The sequence below is a fragment of the Phasianus colchicus genome, chromosome 4 (assembly GCF_987193195.1).
Source record: "Phasianus colchicus chromosome 4, bPhaCol1.hap1.1, whole genome shotgun sequence".
Classification (NCBI taxonomy): Eukaryota; Metazoa; Chordata; class Aves; order Galliformes; family Phasianidae; genus Phasianus; species Phasianus colchicus.
In genome coordinates this window covers 16,483,278-16,505,029 of record NC_143439.1, presented here as the reverse complement: position 1 = coordinate 16,505,029, position 21,752 = coordinate 16,483,278, and the positions used below count along the sequence as shown (strand labels likewise).

At 42.2% G+C, this 21,752-nt stretch overlaps 2 protein-coding genes across 4 annotated transcripts in view; one reads left to right on the top strand and one right to left on the bottom strand.

Moving 5' to 3' along the window:
* The window catches only part of CNOT6L (CCR4-NOT transcription complex subunit 6 like), a 34,374-nt gene extending 33,167 nt beyond the window's left edge, over positions 1-1,207 (bottom strand). The window contains exon 1 of one of the 2 annotated variants that reach the window (XM_090138780.1): positions 1,190-1,207. The gene's annotated coding sequence lies outside the window, so the exon portion shown is untranslated. Of the gene's footprint in view, positions 1-791; positions 891-1,189 lie in introns of those variants that run through there. The other variant, XM_031607567.2, reaches the window with a different exon arrangement.
* On the top strand, positions 7-18,835 carry MRPL1 (mitochondrial ribosomal protein L1). 2 transcript variants are annotated; one of them, XM_090138781.1, is made up of 9 exons: positions 7-490; positions 3,062-3,167; positions 3,785-4,028; positions 5,750-5,833; positions 7,350-7,421; positions 7,647-7,758; positions 9,091-9,191; positions 16,899-16,980; positions 18,417-18,835. In XM_090138781.1, the coding sequence occupies exons 1-9, from the start codon at positions 22-24 to the stop codon at positions 18,572-18,574; spliced, it is 1,428 nt and encodes a 475-aa protein (XP_089994907.1). In that variant the 5' UTR covers positions 7-21; the 3' UTR covers positions 18,575-18,835. The 2 variants fall into 2 exon arrangements, with proteins under 2 accessions (XP_089994907.1, XP_031463309.2); XM_031607449.2 differs by lacking the exon at positions 7-490 and adding an exon at positions 1,056-2,949.
* The last annotated feature ends 2,917 nt before the right edge of the window (positions 18,836-21,752 follow it).

Sequence of the window (21,752 nt, the reverse complement as noted above, 5' to 3'; positions counted from 1 at the left end):
GGGTGAAAACATCTCAAAGGAATGGCAAACACTAAAAATAGCTGCGTTATCCTTATTTTCATTATCGGCCATGTCTACACACGCCAGGAGCAACTCAAGACGAGGTGCTCCCCTCCGGGTCAACTCGGGGCGGGGGGCACGCGGCTGCGCTCGGCACAGCAGGGGCAAAATGCCCTCCCCACAGACCGCGTTTGGACACGGGCCTCCCGTCCCAGCGGTGGCCAATCAACACAACTTGCGGCTCCCAAAAGCGGGCACTCGGTCTCCTCCAAGTTTCAGCAGCAGGAGGACGAAGCTGCTCGCCCCGAGGTCCCGGGAGGTCAGACAGAACGCGGCCGAGGTTTCGGGCGGTCGGACAGCACACGGCGGGACGCGCTCCGCCATGTTCCACCGAGAAGTTTACGAAGCAAGCCCCCGGACAGCTGCCACAGACTCGGACGTTCTTGCCCGTCCTCGCCTCCGCCAGCAGCCGAGCGCGATGCTGCGGCAGGTGAAACCCCCCGGAGAGAAGCAGCGCTCCCCGCCACACGGCGCCCAGTGTGTGAGCGGCCGGCCGTCCCGGCGGTGGGCCCGCGGAGCCCGCACGGCCGCGCCCGGGCCCTGGATCGGGGAAGACGCGCGGTTCCCCCCCGCCGCCCCGCATCCCCTCAGCGCGGCCTCCCTCCTCTCCCGGGCGGGCCCGTCGCCCCGCAGCCTCCCGGCCGGCCGCTGGCCCCGGTGCTGGCGGGCGGCGCAGGCCCCGACATGGCGGCCCCGATCCCCGCCAGGCCCCGGCGGGCCGCGGCGCTCACCTGCATCCGGCGCGGCGGCGGCTGGCGGCGGGGCGGCGGCGGCGGGGCGGCGGGCAGCAACGACATGCAGGCGGCGGCCCGCCGGGGACGGGGAACGGGGCGGCGGCGGCGGCGGCGGCGGCGGCGGCGGGGAGGAGCGGGCCGGGGCTCGGGCGGCGCGGAGGGCGGGGGAGCGGGAGGTGGGGACGGGAGGAGGAGGCGGCGGGAGCGGGGCGGGCGGCGCAGGGACCCCGGGGCGGTGCCGGGACCCCGGGGCGGTGGCGGGGAGCCCCCGGCGGGCCCTGCGGGGCGGCGGCTGCTCCTGGGGACGCCAGTGGGGCCCCGATCCTAGGGAGGGAAAAGAGCCCTCCGTGGCTAATTGCCGTTAATTACAGAGAGAGGCGTCTGACGGGGCGTACGTGAGGAGCAGGTCGCCCCGCGAAAGGCCTCCGGCGGTCGCAGGCGGGCTGAGGAAGTGACTCAGGTGTCGGGGTGACGGGGCCCCGCGCTGAGCGTGAGCCTGCGGGGGCGTAGGTCTTGTCTGCCATCGCCTCCTTCTCCACGGGAGGTGTCCCCCTGTTGCGAAACCCTCCTCGGGTTTCCTGCGATCCCCCTCCACGGGTCTCTCCGCAGACCCGTGTCAGAGGGCGGACGGGGCAGGTAAATGGTGTGCCGGCATTGGAGCGCGGTGTTCCCAGCTGGGCGTACCAGAGGTGGAGGTGGCCTTCCCGCGGGGACCGTTCCTAAGTTCTAAAAGAAAATATGTGGGTGTAGAGTGAGGGAAAGTGAATTATAAAAGGGGAAAATAAAAAAAATAAAATAAAATAAACAAGGGCAGAGAAAAGTGCAGGTTGCTGTGCGTTCACGTGTGGGACCAGAGATGCTCGTATGTGCTCAGAGAACGAGGAGCACAGAAGGAGCCTCCGTGGTAGAGCAAAGAGTTCAGACAGCTAATGGTCTCCAGTGTAAACGAGTAGTTGGGAATGGGTGCACACACACACAGAGGAGGGAAGAGTGAGAGAGAAAGAAAGAAAAAAATGTTCTTCTTTACTGGGATGTGTTTTTATAGGAGCAAAGTCACGTGATGCCTTGGAAAGGCATTGGCGCTGGCTTCTTTGATAGGAGTGTGCCTTTAGCTGTTCTGGTCATTTCCTCTCCTGAAAAAAAAACCCACCAAATGGATCGGTGAAGGAGGATTGTGCCCTCCCTTCTCCCGTTGCCAAGGTTAATCATTCTGTACATCTCCCGGCTCCCATTACAGGCCAGGGCCTCGCCACCCTCACCTCAGGTATTGTTTCCTTCCCTTCTCAAAAGGGAGCGTAACTGAGAATCCAGGTTGTGCGAGTGGCCTGCCTGGGGTCACTGCTGGCAGGACCAGCACCTCCCGGGGCCTCACTAGGCACTTGTACTGCACTTGTACTTGTACTGCAGCCTCCCCAAGGCCCTGCTTCCTCTGCAGAATACATTTGTTACATCTTGATTCCTCGCTATGCTATAGTACAGAAGGATTATTAACAAATTATCTGTGAGCCAGTGCATCCTGCATAGGGCCAAAATGCACGGTCTGGAGCAGTGACGCTGTGACAAATGGGGAGCTCAGAGTGGATTCAGAAGTTTTGTAGGAACAGGATGGAGGATGCGGGTTGTTACTCCACCACAGGCACACGTTAAGCACTCACGTGGTAGGTCTTGCATTACATTTGCTGGAGCTTTAGTATGTACATAGTTGCTTAATGCCCATAAAAAAAAAAAGAAACCTCTTTCCCCCAGCCTGCTTTAACTCTGCATTTTGAGTTTGTGCCTTTCCACACTGGTCACCAAGACTCTTTAACCAGGCCGGTTGTTTCTTCCTGTCTCCCTCAAACCTTCCCACTTTCCTTGATCCCTTTCTAGGACATGTAGGTAAGCTGCCTTGGAGAAACGCCTGTAAGGCTTGTTACGCTGCATTTTGCATATGCTCCTCCGATTTAAAAATAACAATTCTAGTCCAAGAGGCTCCTGCCGTGTTTAGGAACGGAGCAGGAAATGTAAACGTCAAGCAGCTGCACCGCGGTTCCCAGGTGCGCGCAGCGGCTTTAAGCCGGGGCTCCGCAGGCGCAGCGCCCGCCGGACGTCTTTTGCGTTGCACCGCGGCGGCTGCGCAAGATGGCGGCGCCCGGAGGCGCGTTACTGCGGCGAGGTGAAGGCGCTCGGCCGCCGCCACCGGGGCCGGGAGAAGCGGGGAAGGGAGGCGGGAGGGCTCCTCGCGGGGCCGGGCGCCTGTCTGAAGCCGTGCGTGCTTTTCTCCGCAGTGCTGACCCCGTGCCGCCTGTGGGCCTTGCCCGGGCTCCAGCGGCGTCCCGCCGCCGCCCCGCTGAGCGCCGCGCCGCCTGCCCGCCTCTACGCCGCGGCCGCCGAGTGAGTGTGTGCTGGGGGCTGTCGGCGCTGCCCTCCGCTGCCTGCGAGGAGCTGGAGGCTGCCGCGAGGCATCCTTCGGCCTCCTCTAGTCTGAGCCGAGCGAACCGAGATGCCTCAGCTGCTCCTCTCACGTCTCGTCCTTCAGATTCTGACATTGTTTATGTTGGCGTTTCTTGAAGTCTAATGCCACTGTCTAAGTAGAAAAGGGGAAAAAATGAGCTCAATGTATGGAACAGTGGAGTGCACAATATGCTGAGAGCTCTGAAGAGCAGTTAATTTCTCACCTTTTGCATTGTTATTATTAGAGAAATAGTGTCTTTCTCTGCCTGAAGTGTTTTTCTCAATGAATTGAGAGCCTGATAAGGCAGGTAGGATTATATAAGGATTGGGGCTCATTTGTTAACTGCACTGGAAGTTTGTTTTCTGGCTTGGCCATTGGAGGCAAGTAATTAGACTGAATTTAGGGATGCTGCTTGTTACATGTAGAACCTACCTTTATAACTCTTTGCTGATTAACTGATACTTAACAGTATCTATTTCTTTCTCTTAAAATATGTAACGCTATATGGTTGATGGGTTGGGTTTTTATTGTTTGTTTTTTGTGTTGCATGCTTCAGAAATGCAAAAAGAGGCTCACAAAAGGCCAAGCAGGAAGAAGCCCAGAAGAAAAAAGGACGTGGCAGGCGGCCGTTGCTGAGCAAGCCTGTGGATGATGTGTACTTGACGTGGTACTACGAGCGACCATCCTACAATGTAGAAGAAGCTGTGGGTATGTTAAAGAAATTTCAGGAACTGGACTTCACATACCCAAAACAGTTTGTGTATATTAATGTGACCCTAGATATGGAACTGCAGAAGAAGGTAAGTGGGAAGTGGCTACTAATTCTTGTATTTTCTTTTCATAATGTGAATAGTTGTTTTAAGTTTAGAGTAAATGTTACCAGTGGTCTTCTCATCTGCCTTTGCAGATGCTCTGGCTAAGCATTGGAATGCTGTTTGTGTTTGCAGGTGACTTTATTCTTTTATTGTGTGTATGCTTATTTAATAATGTTTAAGTACTTGGGGTGAAGATGAGTGTCTTCAGGAATTATGGAGGTCAGCTATTATGTGTCTGAAATTCACATTCAGACAAGACCGGTCAAACTAAGATTTACACCTACTTGAGCTTTCCACCTAGATTATCACCTCAGATGTGTGTTTTGTTCTGGAATGATTGTTATAGGGAAAGGTCTTAGTTTAGCTGCTTCTTATCTCTGCTTCCCACAATGTTTTAATTTCTGTTTTTGTCATGCTCTGTGAAAGTATATTATTGCATGTTTGCTTATGATATTTTTATGGGCACTTTTTCCAACTTTTATGTTGGAGTGAGGGTGCTTCTATGTGAAAGGGAAGCATCTGTTTTATTTACTTGTTTAAAAAAACCTTATTTCATTGTTTATTTCTTTGGAGCCCTTGGAGTTTATCCACAAGCCCTGTCACTTTTTTGTGGAGCTGCTGATATCCTCAGCAGTTACTGGGAGATGGCTTCACGTTGCATGACCACAGATAATGCCAGCTTCCAAAGTATGACAGACTGGACTTGAATCCAGAGCAGGACGACTCCCTGTGTTACTTTGAAGTGCGTGAGAGCTAGGACTCCTGTTAAGTTGCTGTAAGGCTACTGTTTTTAGAGGAGTTCTATGCTGCCATCTGATTTCCTCGCTTGGGTTAACAACACGGTCATGTTAAGTGGGTATATCAGTGTGAGCTTTCTTTACCACACTAGAAGTGGATGGTGTCCTTACAAGTCTTCAAAAGACGCAGATTAAGAAATGAAGAAAAAGCACAGACAGTTTTTTTTTCTATGTGATGTTTATTGCCCTGTCAGCTGCTTAAGAGGTTGTTAGGACTCTGGTCTGAGTGTTGTCTTGGTGCAGTGTTCTCGTAACCCTGCAAAGGGTCTTCACTTTCATCAGTTCAAAGGTGTCTAGCCCAGTTGAGCCTTACTCTAAGAGATTCTGCTTCCTCCATAGTTGAAAAGCAGTTTGGCTTCTTAAAAGTTTATTTCCTTCTGTGTCTAACTAAATATCTTCTTTAGCATACCAGGGGGCTCTTAGAGCTAGATAAATTCATATCTAAAGCAATACAGACCTCTTGCAACCGTTTTTAGTAGCTGCGTGGTATGCTTATGCTTTGGCAAGGGACACGTTTCTTGTGAATGTTTTGCACTGTCTACTAAATTGGTAACATACTTCTCATAAGCTGTGACTACAGCATCTCGGTGATTGTTACTGATGCCACCTGAGTGTAGCAGTCCTACATGTGGGAGACAATGACCCTAGTTCCTTTATCTTGAGCAAACAGTAGCATGAATAATTCCAACCTTTTAAGTTGGTGAAGTTTAGATTGTATTCTACACCAGACATACAAAAGCAGTCACAATCTATGCATCATGTGTTTTTATCATCATTGTTTGCTATATGTATGTATAGGCTAAGTACTCATGTTTTTGTCAGGTGGCTGCATTTGTGTGGGACAAAGTTAAATAATATGACTCGCTGTTTGGTCATGATTTGTTTCAATTTTTCTTTTTCTCTTTTTAGAAAAAAGTGGATCAGTTTGCAAGCATTGTTCTTCTTCCATACCGCTTTACAGATGAAACGAATAAGGTCTTGGTTTTCACAGAGGTCAGTAAGCCTGAATTACTTATTTATAAGTGTCATGAACCCAGCGTGCTCTTGTGTAGGAGCTAGTTGTGTTGTATGTACGGTACTTGGCTTTGAGAAGACTCTTCAAATGCTTTATGGAACTCACAAGCCTGTCAGGGATACATCTTCAGCAGTGTCTTAATATGTTAAAATGGATCTTGAATTTCCTATGTCACGTTATCTTTACACCTGTGGTATATTCTAGCAATGCACTCAAGGAGAAAACATCAGCACAGGTGTGACTAAGGGAGACATGATTAAAGTCTTCTATAGGGTTGAAAACTTTGACCATCCTGTAATAAAGATGGACAGTTTGATGCAGCAGTCATTTCCATCCCTTAGTAGACAGTGGAAACTAGAAGTGCTTGTTATTCACCATAACTTGTACTGGAACAGAATGCAATTGTGTGATAGTGGGAGGGATTAACTTCTCAAAACAAAACAAAAAACTACCCAAAGCAAGCAACCAATGAAATTAACACAACCTTCCCCACAAATTCTTCATCCTCTGTTGTAGGAGTTCACTAGTGTGATATAGTTTATGGAGCCATTGTCTTACCTGAATGAGGCTAGTGCAGGCTCTCTGCTGTTGTCCTTTGCCCATTAATTTTTCTAATAGAATAGTTATGTATAATCAACATGAGATTGTCGTAGAGAAGTGCCTTGAACTGAATTTATGACCCTTTCAACTGAGCTTTGATAGATTTTCTACGTAAGCTGCAAGGTGAGAATCCTACAGAACTGAGGCCTGATAAGTATGCCAGGTTCTGTGTTGCAATGTCTCGAAACCTTCTCTCTTAGCCTCAAATTCAATCAGGATAGGACACCCTGTGTTTTCTGAAGGTGTGTATGTGGAAGAAGATTGAGGGACTCCAGTCACACACCACCACTTTCATGTGGAAGGGTGAAGCTAGTCAGCTTTTTCTTGTGAGGGAAACCTTATTTTGACTTTTGGTCAGGAATATCTACCTTTTCCAAAAGCTTGAGCCAAAAACAGATTCCTGCTACTATTTAATTATATTAACTATAAATATACTATTAAAGTATATTAACAGCTAAATCTCACAGAAGAAAAAATGAAGTTTGCTTCAAATAGCATTTAGAATCTAAGTGTTAATAGCAGAGGTAAATAGCCCTATTTTGTAGTGGTTTTAAGTAACATTCTCCATGCTTTTCTTGTAGTATTTAGTGAATGTTGTCTCCATGTAGTGGATGGTTGTCTGTGACTTTCAGAAGATGGTGATAGGAGAGAAAGGGCTTGTGATGAAGTTTTTCCCAAGTGGGATGACTTTTTTTCTCATACTTCACCAGAAGAGGACTGAAGACTTGCCTGTTGCTTCTTACTGGGGCTGGAATTGAGTGGAGTGAGCTGGAGTTGCTGCTCCAGTGGGATATTTTGAGTCTTTGATTAGTTTTAAGACATTCCTTTGCTTTTGATACAGAGCAATCAGTTGTACTGATGTTAATACACTTGTGGTTTTTTTCCTTCCAACAGAATGAGCAAGAAGCTGAAATAGCTCGAGAGAATGGAGCTGCTGTTGTGGGAGGCATTGAATTAATCAAATGGGTATTTATTTATTTTTAATTAAGTAAATTAAACATTTTAATTTGCCATAGTGACTGATGTGGAAGGAACAAGAAACTTCATGTCCAAAAATCTTTAGCTGGAAGTTAGCAGCCAATATGAACAGTGAAATACTGCTTTGTATGTTCTAACATGTTGGTAAATAGAACTTGTGTATTTGGGTAATTCATTGTATTCCTAAACATATTTGCATTTGTCTTACTGTAGATTTTGGAAGAAGAAATTCAAATGGATTTCTACATAGCTGTTCCTGCAATAATGCCTAAACTGATACCTTTAAGGAGCAAGCTAAAACAAAAATACCCCAGCACAAGAAGAAGTAAGAAGCAAATCTATTTTATAAATCTAAGTACTGGAACAAGATTTAACTCTTGAGGTGACTTTTTTTGAGGACACAGAATTGCATTAGGTATTTTGCTGATGTGACTGAGCCACATGTTTTGTCTTATGAGAGTTGCTTTAAGAAGCCCTCTTTCTCCTACAATACAAATATTGGGATTACAGTCAATGTTAGTTTGTCAACTAGTTGTGCGTGTCATTCTGTATATGATCAGCTGTAATAGTACTGTGAACTTTGTGTGACAAACTTAAGAAAATAGAAGCAGCTTGTTAAGTGTGTTCACTGAGGTCGTTATGTTGTTTAACAGTTGTTGGATCCCATCTTCATCACTGCTCATTGTGTTTGTGCTTCTGAATAACAATGTTCTTCATGCTTTTTGTTAGTGTAACTTGTTCACTTATCTGCATGTCTTTCCCTTTTTATTATGCACGAGAAACTTTCTATTCAGGTCAGATTCTCTGAGCATCAAATGTCAGTCTCTAAATATTTTTCATCTCCCTTACTTATTTTAGGGGTTTGTTTCTTATGTAGATGCGTCAGTTTCTTAAAGCAGTAAATCTTGACTCAGATTCTCACTTACCTTCTCCCAGCTGTCTTAACGCGGCTTTCACAAGCTGCAGGCACTGCTCTTGGCCTCCTGAATGTTTGCAGCAAATGTATTAGCCTGTCCAAAGCATTACAACAGAATACTCCAGATGTTTCTGTAAAAATGAAAGCTGTATTATTTTATTATGAACTTGTTTAGTTTGTGGGTTCCTGATGGCTGATTTATCTTGGAGCCTTCCAAAGACATGTGGGAGAAATAATACTTGCAGTTGAAGCAATTGAGTGATGTTGTAAATCTGTCAAATAAGTTTCTGCAGCTGAGATAACAAAACCAGCTGTCTTTACTTGTGCAATGACTGCACTGGGCCATAGTGTTTCAGGTAGAGTGTAATCTTGCTAAAACACAGTTGTATACTGTGTTTCCAAGGCAGATGCTTAGAGATGGTTCTGAGTTGAACTTAGATACCAGTCTTCCAAATAATTATACTAGGTAACAAAGACTACATATGTATGCTCTTCACAAGTTTTTTTATTTGAAGTGAGATATGAGTTACATATTTAATTATTCTACTATATCATCTGTGAAGATTTGCTGATCAATGAAGAAGGAGGGAAAATGGAGGCAGATTTTAACAGAAAACATGCAAACAGCTTTTTTGTTTGGTGCTTAATTGCTTTAAGGTGAAACACTGAAGTCTCCCTTTTCTAATAGTGTGTTCTGCCCTCGTAGTAAGTATCAACTTTTTCGTTGTCTTTTTTAATTAGATTCCCTGGGCCATGATATTCCCAAAATGCTACAGTTCTTCAGAGAAGGTCTTGAGTACATGGTACAAGATGAGCGTCTAATCAAGACAAGGATAGCAAGAGTAAGTGGTAATGGGGAGTTCTGCTGTCCTGTTGAGTAGAGCTGAAGTTAATACTGAAACAGAAAAGTTTTTGTCCTGTGCATTCCCAAGATTAAGTATTGTTTTACTGACCTATGAAGTAAATGAAACTTGTGTAGTGTCTTCAGCTGATGTGAGCACTATATGTCATTAAAGTACAGTGATGGAAGATGGCTCCACTTAGACTGAGAGTGATACATATCTAATGCTGAGAAGTTAAGGATGCTGAGAATGGGATCTGTGATTGCTGTTCTATTGGTGGTGAATTGTAATAATGAACAAAATAAGATGCAACTCGAATTCCAAATGTGCCCTATTCCTAGCAAGCCCTATAGCTTTTCTGCTTTTAATGCATCCTTCCCCAACCCCAACACTTTTATGTGGAGAAAACACATTTTTATTTGTGTAGTTAATGATTTATGGGTTATAAGTCTGTAGAGTATGCACAAAGGGAACAGAAAGTATTCACTTGACCCTAATAATTAAGGACTGTTTTCATTTTGAAATTTTCAGACCTAGTTCAATTTCAAAAACTTTGATCCTGGTTCAGGGCAGGAAAAAAGCTAATTGCACCACACCTTAAATATCACAAAATTAATCTGTGCTTTAACTACTGCCATGTAAGAAACTGAGTTCTAGAAAAGCTTTTTTTCTTCTCTTACAGGCTTTTAGTCCTTCTCCTTAAGAGTTCTTTTTTCTGTTCTGAATTGTTATGTTTCCATTCTGTTATGTCTGTTTGTAATCCTGCCTATATTTAACTTTCCATTAACTGATACTGGTGTGGAAAGGAAGTTTATGAGACTTTTAATCTCTGCAGTTTTGTCTGGTACTGGTAGAGATAAGCAAGCCTGTTAATTTTGGCTAGCTCCTGTGAATTGTGCATGTGAATTTAAAGGACCTGTTCTTATATACAGTACTCAAAACTGAGGTTTTCAGGATGGTTCTCCTAAAATATGGAATGTATTACATTTTCATACAGACAGGTTGCATCTTAATCTGTATGCAAGTCTAAGTGACTGTGAAACACCACGAATCCATAGATGTCTTTGTTTCTAGCATTTTGAACATATTTCATGTTGCTTTTGCTTTGGACTAAATTTTAGTCCTTTAACTTTCCTCATCTTGTATTGTAGATCAGCCTTTAAAATACCTGCAAATTAAGGCTCTTTTATTTTTCTATTCATTTATTTATAAAGGGTTAAAAAAAACCACAGGTTTGAATGGAAGTGATCAAAGAACTCAGATGGTTTGATAGCATTTGAAGCAATTGCAATTGGTTTTAGTTATTATACCTTCTTACTGCTGTGGTTAGGGTGTCTGTAACTTAAACCGTGTTGTTACTGATATAAGATGCTGGTGCTACAAGGCAACTTACGTTCTGGGCGTGGCCTGAGATGTCATTTTAAAAATTTTTTAATTAGTAAATAGCAGGTTCTTGTGTTGAGCTCTTAATCTTGGTTTGGAAGCAGTATGATGGGGATTTACTTGTGCACAGTTGAGCTGTGGCAAGATACTGTCAGCTACGTGGCAGAGGTGACTCCAGCACAGCACATGTGACGTGTTCAGAGAGCTGTATGCAGAAAGATGTCTGTGGCTACGGCTTGCATAAAGTGTCTCCACCCTCTGTAGCTGCTCTCCTTTGCCTGACCTAGTTGTGCTGTTTGCGCAGCGGCGCTGAGAGGAAATCTGCTCTAGGCAAGGCTCTGGGAGCTTTGCGTGGTTATGCATGTCTGCTCACCACTAAATCTAGAGCTCTTTACATTTAAACCTTGCCAGTGAGGAAAATAATCATTTGTGAATTACACAGAGACGTGAAGATATATTGCTGTTTTCCAGGTGGTAGTGTAGATGTTTCTGGGACTCTGCTAAGCTGGCATTTCTCAAAGAGATGTTTTCCCTTTAGTGCTGCTGTCTTATGTTGCCTGTTAGTTCAATTACGGCCAATAGCTTGAAGTTGTGCTGTACTCCCACATAAGTCAGCAGCCTTAATGGTGTTTTCTTATGTAGTAAGTAATTGAGATGTCTTGGAGAAGCCTGGGAGTTGGCAGTAGTTAGATTTAATTAGTAGATCTGGAGTTGTGAAACTGAGAATGTAAAATGTTCTTTTGAGACATGGAGCTTAAAGCAGAAGGGAGGCAAAATGAGAATGCTCAAGATATCCCCTTCAAAATCATGCTATCTGAAGAGGGCAGCTTAAAGTAATTTTTATTGAGGATTTTGGCACTGCTTTTGAATTAAGATAGGGTGCTACAATTTTCTTTTCTCCCAAGTTGGAGATGCTTAGAAAAATCAGAATGCAAATAAATGTGACACCGAAAAGAAGTTTCCAGTTTGTTTTCCTGTCTGTGCAGAGAGCTGCCTGGGAAATGGTTCTTCTATGAAACAGAGCAAGATGATTCTGAGAGGTGAGAATTGTTTTGTTTGTTTTTGGAAGCATATTGTATACCTTTTGTGAATGGATGGTTTGTACAGAAGCACTATTTCATTTGTAGGGTAGAAGTACAGAGAGATGAGACTGAATCAGAGATCTCTGCAATTTGGTATATGGGATATACAAGTGAGTGGAAGTCTACATGGGGAACAGAAATAGCAGTCTGCACTAGAGGTAGGATGTTGAAGGAACTGTTTCTGAGCAAATCCACCTTTGGGTAGGTCCAGGTGTTACAGCCATTCAGCCTTCTGTTATCTACCTAGTGAGTCTGTCCATCTAGTGAGAGTTGAAGGTCTCGCACAGATCCTGATGGTTTGCACAGTCCTGAGAATGATGTTTTCCTAGTCATCAATTACTGGCCAATGGCTTGAATTTGGAACAAAAAGAGGAATGGAAGGTGTGGAAGAAATTGTAGCAAGCTGAATTAGAGCTAGGAAATAGTGCTTTACAACTGTGAGGACCAAGGGCACAGCTGCAATAAGGGTTGTTCTAGCCTGCATTTTTGCCTTTCCTACTATTATCTCTGAAGCAGCAGTATTACAGCTACTACCTCTGAAATGCATTCCACTTCAGTGCCAGGATGAGAAGATGGGATCTACAGGGTCTATGTTAGTTTAGATTCCTACTGAGAGCTGTTTTGGTTTGGGATATTTTTTTTTGCTTTTTCCCCTACTTCTTGCTGACTTTATCAGGAAGACTTGTAACTAAGCAGAAGCCTGTGGAAAGCAAGACAGCACAAAATAGGTCAGTGCTCATCTCTAACTAATACTGGCTGTCCTCCAGATGTTCTTACAGGAACATTCATCTACCATGTGTGTCAGCACTTAGCTATTGGTTTGGGGGCTTTCTTTTCTTCTTGAAAGAAGAGAAGCTCTGGTTTCTGCCCTCGTTGTGTAATGAAAGACATTTGACTCTCTGGATAATGATGAAATGTAGTTGTTTTGTTATGCTGGTCCAACTCAAAATAAAATTTGTTAGGAGTAGCTCTAAACCTGTACTGAAGAGGTTTTACTAACATTTTTCTATAGAAGCCTCTGAGGACCAGTTCCTGGAGTTCAGCCAAGCCAAGTGTTTCTCTTGAAATAGGAGAAAAAGTGGTTTTACTTGAATAGTGCAGAGATGTGCAGAGGTCATGTATTACTACAGGATGCCAGTCACAGTACCCTTGTTAATTACTTGACACCTTACTGTGCTCCTGAAATGTCTCACTATTCATGTGAACTAAAAGGTGAAATGCATTGCTGTTCATTTCTTGTTAGCACTAGGAGACAAAGGGAAATCAGAAAACAGAGCCGGGAACTCATGCCTCTCTGTGAGCTTATTTCTTGTTTTGCAGTTGACTGCAATACATTTTTATTTATTATAGGTAATTGGAATTCTGGATCTTGCAAGTGAAGAAAGCAGAACTTGAAATGCTGTCTGTTCTTGTTAGTTTGTCTTAGAAGGGTTGTAACAGGGCATTTGGGATAGTTTTTTTGTTTTTTAATTTTCCTCTCAGTGCAGCTTTAAGCCCAGTTCAAGTGTTTTGAGAACTGATTCAGGTTTCTGGTTGAATGACTACAGCCCAGGTCTCTTGCATGCCATGAGATAAAGCCATAAGAATTCCAGTTTCAGTTCTGGAACAGATAATTATTGACTGCATTGTCCTGTAAGACTTCTTTAGTAAGTGTAACTTTGAGTTCTGAGTGCAGGTGCTGAAACTATAATTTCTGGATTGTTGCAGCATTTAATGTAGGAGCCTCAGTCCTATGGCTGTCTTGAGGTGGGAAGGAGGCTGAGGAAGTTAAGGAAGAGGCTGAAAAAGGTTCTGGCTTCCTCACAAGAGTGCATAATTTTTTCTGGGAGTGGAGGGTGGACTGATGTGCCTTGCTGTATAAGGCTCTTGGGATGACAGTATTTTAGGAATGTTCATGTTATTGCATATATTCTTTATACTGACAGCTGGAAGAAGAGACAGTGTGGGAGTGAGACAGAGGCTCGAGCTCTATAGCTCCTTTATATTTCTTGAATGTGATGTCAAATTACTGTTGTCTGAACTGAAAGTGACTGGTAGATGTGCAGAGGAGGAAGAAGAAAAGGTGCTCTCTGCCTTCTCCAGGTTTTCCTGCCCTGCCATGGCTGGCATTTCCTTTGTGTGTGTTACATGTAACACACAGTGGTTACATTGGTAGCTCAGATTCACTGGCACTACCAATCTCCTGATACAACTCCTAAGTACAGTTCAGAAAAACAGCTCAATTTATTGTTTTAATATAGAGCATCTTTTAGTTCTTCATTTGCAGATGTAGCCAGCAAATAGGCAAGTGCCTTTTCTGTGTATTCAGTTGGTTGCTTCTAAAGATTCCCAAAAAGGTGATGTTTAAAACTCTACTTATGAAGCCTCAGCAGAGGTAGTGAGAGACCCTATTGAAGAAGCATGTTTCGTACAAACAAGGAAGAATGAACTCTATTGACCCTGCTTACAGCACCTGGTGCTACTCTAGAGAGTGATGTCCTAAACTTAAAGAGTAAGCTGGGAAGAACTTCAGTTTTGTGTTCTGGCTGTAGTACATATTATCAGTTTTCTAAGCTGCTTTGTGGTTAAGTTGTTATATACTAAATGGACTAGAATTAGATTAATAGTTGTTCCTTTTGTAGAGTTTCTTATTTGCCAGACTGACTCAGGACCTAAAAATACTGACCAATTCCTATTGGATCAATCTTATGTGTGTCTTGCGCATCTTTAGGTCTGGTCCAGAGTGCTTTTGTCAGCTTAGGTAAGCCTAAAATTAACCTAAATATTTAAGTGCTGAAACATAGTGACTGTACACACACCAAGAGTTACTGTGGGTTACTTACTGTGTGGATATAGAAACTACTTTGAAATAGTCAGAACACTTTGGAAATTACATGTCTTCATTATGGTGCCATTGACATCTCAAGAAAATTATGGCACACAGGCTGTTGGGATGTGTTATGTTATCTGATGGAATGCAACTTGCTTTGCCCTATTTTCTAATAGTATCAAATATGGGATGTTAGCAGATGTCTTTGTATTTTGAGATAATTGCCTTCTCTCATAACGTGTTGTAGTCTTAAGTTCTTAGAAGGAATTGCAATGTATTGCTTAGGGGAACTTGAAAATTCATTTTCTTTTGAGTTCTTCTAGACTTGATTGCAGATGAGTAAGTAACTTAACAGTTATAAAGCTATACAAGTGAAGGCTTACTTGAGACATGAACACAGTGCAAGATTTGGAAGCAAATATTATTCAAACCTTAATTTGAAGTGTAGTTTCTAATTAGTTATTAGTGTTAAATTGTTCCGAGTGCTCCTTTATTTTTAATTCCATTAAGTGTGATCAGTCCGTCAGTGAAGTGAAATGCTCAGCTTTAGCAAACATTTCTGTATCTGTTAATTTATGACAGGTTTATCATCATGCTTTGCAATCAGCGTAGCAGTAATAAAAATGAACGACTACTGGCTTGTGTAACAGAGGAATGGTGTTTGGGGTATAAGTTTGCCAGAAGTACATAAAAAGAGATCAATGGACCAAATCTGGGAGGAGACTACAATGCTTAACAGCATGTCTATTGCAATGAATATATTTATGGATAAATGAGATGGTAATGAAATCTGCTTATGCTGCACTGGGTGGAGTTGGAGAGAAAGATTGGACTCCAGTGATTACTGTACAGTCCACTGTAAGGAAAATAGCATTTTTCTTTCTTCATTCTTCTTCACTTTCTATTACTTCAATTTCTGAAATTTCTAGGAGAAAAAATATTGATTTTCATACAAGTGAAGATATCTGGATTGTATGGGTGAAACCAGAGGGCAGACTAAATATGACATTGCAGGACATTATGCTTCCTGAACATTAAGTCTGGGAAATGCGTATTCAGCTCTCCAAGAGCTGTGGCCCTGGATCTGAACCCAGGGTGTTCGGGTTTGTCTCTTCCTCATGAGTTGCTCATTGTTAAGGTGTGTCCATACAAGATGAACAGAAGTTGTGGTTTGAGGTGTTTAATATCTGAGAAAGTAATACTTTTTTGGCAGTGGTGCTGGTTCGCTCCCAGATACTTACGATCAATCCAGTGAGGACTGGTTGCGTAGCTGAAGCAATGTGAAAGTCCTTTGTTACTTAAGGATACTGTGCAGAATGAGGAGTCACCAGTCCATGGTTTATTTGGTTGGAAGATCAAAAAAGCCATGGATGAAAACTGAGGTGTATAAAAAGTAGTTGCAAATTGGTCCATGCTTTGTGCTTAGTACACATGCTGCAAGTAGTATATTGAAAGTAAAAAATGAAGCAGAGCTCCAATTTTTGTGGTTTTTTAAATGATTTCTTTTGTTCAGTCGTACCTTAATGCCTTCAATTTCAAGTGCTTTTATTTTTTTGGAGTTGATCTATTTTGTATTTTGACAGCTATTTCTTGATGCTTATTTCTTCAAATATTGAATTTCCTTTAATTTTGAAAAAGTGCTTATGTGCATTACTTTTAGAACATCTTTAAGGCTACATGTATATGGAGCTATGGAAATATCTATTTCTTGAATGTCATGAGTAGAAAGATAGAAATAATGAAGAGCATATAACCTCATAAAATACTTCTGAGACACTTTGATAAGGCTGTTAATGGGATGTCTAACTCTTTAACAAGAATACAGAATCATAGGATGGTTTGGGTTGGAAGAGACCTTAAACATGATAGTTACAACCCCCTGCTATAGGCAGGGACACCTCCCATAGGGCAGGTTGCTCACAGCCCCATCCAGCCTGGCCTTGAATGCCTCCATTGAGGAGGCATCCACAGCCTCACTGGGAAACCTGTTCTAGTGTCTCACTGCCCTCACAGTAAAAATTATCGTCCTAATATCTAGTCTAAATCCACCCTCTTCTAGTCTAGAGCCGTATTCCCTCATCCTGTTGCTTCATACCTTCATTAAAAAAAAAAAGCCTCTCTCCAGCTTTCCTGTAGGCCCCCTTCAGGTACTGGAAGGCTGCTGTAAGGTCCCCCTGGAGCATTCTCTTCCCCAGGCTGAAGAGCCCCAGCTTCCTCAGCCTGTCTTCATAGGGGAGGTGCTCCAGCCCTTTGATCATATTTGTGGCCCTCCTCTGGACCCACTTAGCTTGATATCCTAGGGAAATAGCTTGATGTTCCCAGAAGAAAAAAAATACTTATCCAAATACAGAATTCATATATACCCAGTACCTTCAGGTATATCTGTGTAGGCTTTAAGAGCATCGTGGCTAATTCTGTGTTAATGTTTTTCAGCTGGATATGCCTTCTGAGCAGATAGTTGCCAATCTAAAAGCAATTATTGAGGATATCTGCAAGTTCAAACCATCAAGTGCTGGTAAGCAGCTATTCCTTTGATCTATTAGTTGAAGCTGTTGAATCAAAATGAAGAAGCAGATGTTAATCAGGATGTAATTAATGGCCTCATTGCTTTTTCTGCTTCGGATGGGAGAAGGGAGCTATTGGGTAACTCAGTGAATCATAACTTAAGAACTGGACAGCCCATGAGGGCATTGATAGTGTGCTCTTCTGATGTCAGCTCTTGTTGCACTACAGAACTGTGGTGATGTGCAAAACTAAATTTGCAAGGTTGATTTTTTTTTTTTAAATAGCTTTTAGCCATACAGTGAAATCTGCATAAGTCATAAAGGCCTTCAGAGTCTGTGTGGATTGGTTTTGCTCACTGGCATGACCCCTCTGGAGCTCAGCACAAAGAATATGAACTCAGAATCACAGAATCCACCTCTAATGTCAGCTGAAGCACAGGAATCCTCTTTAATAACTAATCTGATGCTAGCTACCTGCTTGAAGGTATGCTGCACTTTAATTAATGGTGTTTATTCATCAATTAGACCAGCTTAGTTAACGAAGGGTGAGCTCTTTTCATAGTATTTTGCTTCCTCTGTAGTATCTAGCTTATGGTGTGAGCCTTTGTTTGATTGTTTGTTTTTACTGGTTTAAAAAATATTTGCAATGTGTAGGATGCAGGCATGTTCCTTAAAGTATCCTTACAGCAATGGAATCTATGTAGGCTTGATAACTGTCAATCACTTAGCTATAAGTTTTTCATTCTTTCAGATTATCTGTATGTGCTAGCATGTTTTCATGCAGCTGTGCAGTTAGCACTAAAACAGCATTCCTCTGCAAATCACTTCAAGTATTGGAAGACTCAAAATACTACTAGGCATATGTTTTTGGAGTATATGTAGATACACTTCCACTAAGAAACTGGACTATTTCTGTAGTTGCTCTTGTGAAAAGACTCGCTCAATGTTTGGTGGTAGGATGCTGAAATAGTATAGGTTTCTTCTATGCCCTCTGTCATGTATGAGTATTTCTGTGATCAGCAAGTGCCTAATTAATTTTCATGAAGCTACAAATAGAGGAAAAACAATTGTAATGTGTTTTGGAGCCTACATTTGTGCCCGTGTGATCACTTTGACTAGAATTAGATTGTTAGGAAGAGGGCTTTATTGTTGTAAATAAGGAATTGTAAGCAGTTGGAAGCCAAGCTGCGTAGAGATAGTATTGACAGAATGAAGATATGAGGTTTGCCATAGAGAATGTTATGTTTGCTGTATGTAGGAAGAATGTGTTGTTAGTTTATCTGCCATCACTTATTCTATTTCAGTATTTTGATCAATTTTGATCTACTTGTGTGGTTCTGCTTCAGGTCATACATTGACAGAATCTGGATTAGTACTAAGATAAATCAGTATGAAGACATGAAAACTGATGGAGTAACTAAATAGCTGGTATTCTTTGTTTTCTTAGGTCCCTTTGTGAAGAAGCTGGTTATTAGATCTTCAACCAGTGAGGGCTTACTATTGAACCTTGATGGACTTCTCCCTGAGGTAGAGAAAGCAGAAGAAAAAGAAGAAGAAAGTGTAGAAGATGAAGAAAAACCTGTCCAAGAATCTGTTAGTACCTGATGCCTTTCCTTGTGCATCTGATGATGAAGTTTGAAAAGCAAATGGTGTGGTTAAAATCATATTCTGTGAAAAGAAAAAAAAATAAATCTGTGACTTTAACTTTTAAAATTCTGTGTGACAAGAAATTGTCAGAAACAGGAGTCTGTCAAAACTGAAGACATCTTAAGCTTTTTCTGTTGGTAGCTGAAAGCTTTCTAATTTGCATCTAGTTTTTTCTTTGCGTATGATAATTCTTAGTCTAATAAAATTTTGTACTATAAACTGAGTTATTACCAACCAATTTCCACAGTTAGAGCTGAAAGACAAGCCCACCTTATATCCATAGTGCTGGGTTTCCTTCCTACTTTGTAGAAATTGCGGAATGTTCAGTACTTCTGTACATTACTCAGTCCCACACAGAGAAACTAATGCAGTGGGAAGCTGCTGTATAACTTGCAAAGAGAAGGAAGCTAGGGTTTAATTTACTGTCTTATTTTCTGCAGCATCAGGGATGAATTTGGTTTTGGGTTGGTGGGAGCTGCATCTTCCTGGTGCTTGTGGTATCCAACTTTGTTTTTATTTGATCTAAACATAGATACTGAAGTGATGTGTAGAGAACTGTTGCCTCACTAGGCACTCTGAAGCTACCTCCTGCTTCTCAATGCAGGATAGTCTTTGTGACATACTGTAGGAGTTGATATCTTTTTTTTTCCCCCACAGAAAAAAATGGGTTATCTTATGTGAGACAAATGATTGTGCAACATTTTTCTAATAACATTTAATCCCCGTGTAACTGATTATACTTTTTAGGGAATCCAATTACTGTTTGTAATATGCAGGAAAAAAGAGTTGATCCTAGAATCACAGAATATCCTGAGTTGGAAAGGATTCACAAGGATTGTAGAATCCAGCTCCTGGCTTTATCCAGGAGCACCTAAAATTTAAACCTTATTTTTGAGAGCATTGTTCAAATGCTCTTTGAACTCTGGCAGCTTGGTGCTGTGACCTCTGCCCTAGGGAGCCTCATCTAGTGTCTGACCACCTCTGGTGAGGAACCTTTTCCTAAAACTCAACCTGACCTTTCTCTAACTGTCATATATTAAACTACTTTAGGGTGAAATCTGAGTGAAGATCCAAAAGTTATGTGTTGATTTGTTGTCTGCCATAAAGGTAGAAAAGCTCTTTTGACAGTCTTGCAGATAACTGCTTGGGGTAAGTGAGTGGATTTGAAGTTGAGAAGGCTTCACAACAATAATAGATCCTCCTGTACAGGTAACTCATAGGAATGCTCGTATGCTATGCTTCATGTTGAGAGATTACCTAAAAATGCTTACTGATGCTTTATGAGGATTTATTGTGTTTCTGTATGGGGGTGGAAAGCACATGAGAGGAGCAGTGAGTTGTTAAGAGGTGTAGGGCCGTGTGCTTGGTTAGTTATTGTGGAGGCACAGCGGCCCCTGTAGATAGAGGCTCCCCATCCAGCCATTGTATGCAGAAGTGGGGGAGAAAGGCTGTGGAGTCACTTTTGGTCATTCACTAGCTTAACTTGTTACTCTAACTCTTGATATTTCTGGATACCATTAGATTTGGTGGAAAATCTTGAAAGCAAAGACTTCTCAACTGAAACAGGACTTTGTTAGGAATAGCACAATCTGTGCTAGATTACCAACTAATTAATTATCCTCTTGATGAGGATTAAGCTCTTAAATGTTGCCAAGTTGAGCCTTCAAATATATTTAAGATTTTGCTCTTTGGGTCTAGCCAGTGTGGTAAAACAAGAACTATTTTTTTTGCAACAGGTAGTAATCATTATGCTTCTAACATAATACTGCTGTTCTGCTGACTTTAACTACAGTTGTGTGGCAATTACTTTGACTTGTTATGGTATCTACTTGTTTTTTTTTTTTCCCAGCATTCTTAAATATAAACTGAAGACTAGAGAAGACATCTGGCTGTCTAAAACTATGTGTTTTTCCACCTCCCTGTAGAATGTTTCCAAGCTTTCTTCGTGTTGTTTCCAGCAGGTGGCGTTCTTGTTCCCTCTCTTTCTTAGAGAAAGTGTTTCTCTGATTTTTTTTCATTCTTTCTTGTTAGACATGTGCTAGTACAAATGCATCCAAGAAAATTAATGTGTGTCCAAGAAGGATCAATTATATGAAAAGGGAGAAGGTTATCCAAACTTCATAGGTTTGCTTGTTTTGGGGGCTTTAAATAATTCCTTTTATTGGAGACGAGGATGTGGTTTGTCTCTTTTTTTAATGGGGTTACACATGTCTGCTTTGAAATTGTTGCATCCCCATCTGAAGCATTTTGCTGCTGTCAGGGAGGGTGTTTGATGGATTGCTCTTAGGCCACACTGCTATGTTTTTAAATACGTGGAGTGCTTACACAGTTTTAACATAAAATTGTCTTAAGGGTATAGGAAGGCTTCATCCTCACTTCAGCTGACTTACAGATACATTCAGCCTTATAAACATTATTTTTTGGCTGTGGACTGTGCTCCTACACCTTGCTAGAAAAAATAAAATTCAACCAGTGTTGGTTATGGAAGTGAAGAGTTGGTGCGACTAGCAAGAATGTTGTGTTAAATGTATTCAGTAATGTTACCTGACCTAAACATCCAGTTTGGTCTGATTCAACTTATCAACAAATGAGATGTTGCACGGGGAGATGCTTACTCATCACTACAGAATTGTGTGCATTTCTGATCAACTGAGGCAGAAAAGACAAGTTTCTGAAGATGAGGGATGATCAAGAATTGTAATCAAGAAAAACCGTTTTTTGACGTGTTTAAGGCTTTTTTTTTTTTAAGGTTTAAGGAATCTTCTCTCTACCCTATGCTTTAAATAGCTGCTGTGCTTATCACTGGTGGCTGTGTGTGGCTAAGTCTAGCTTATGCTAGCGTAGAGTGGAAAAGCAACTTACTCTCTACAGCAGAAGACTTCAGCTTATGCCAAGCTTTTCTTAGATCGTGTTCTGCAAGCTCCATGCCTGCACTGTGTCTGATTTCGTTAGCTCAAGAATAGCATTGTGTACAGCTACATCATTTATCCTGTAACCTTTTCTCATTTGGAGATTGTGTGGAGAATGTGCTTGTATGAGCAGGGAAGAGCAAACCATGGGAGGTGTGCTTTGTTTTGAGGATGTGTCTCTTAAGCTTCAGTGCATCTCAAATGGATCATGAACAACTGATTAACAC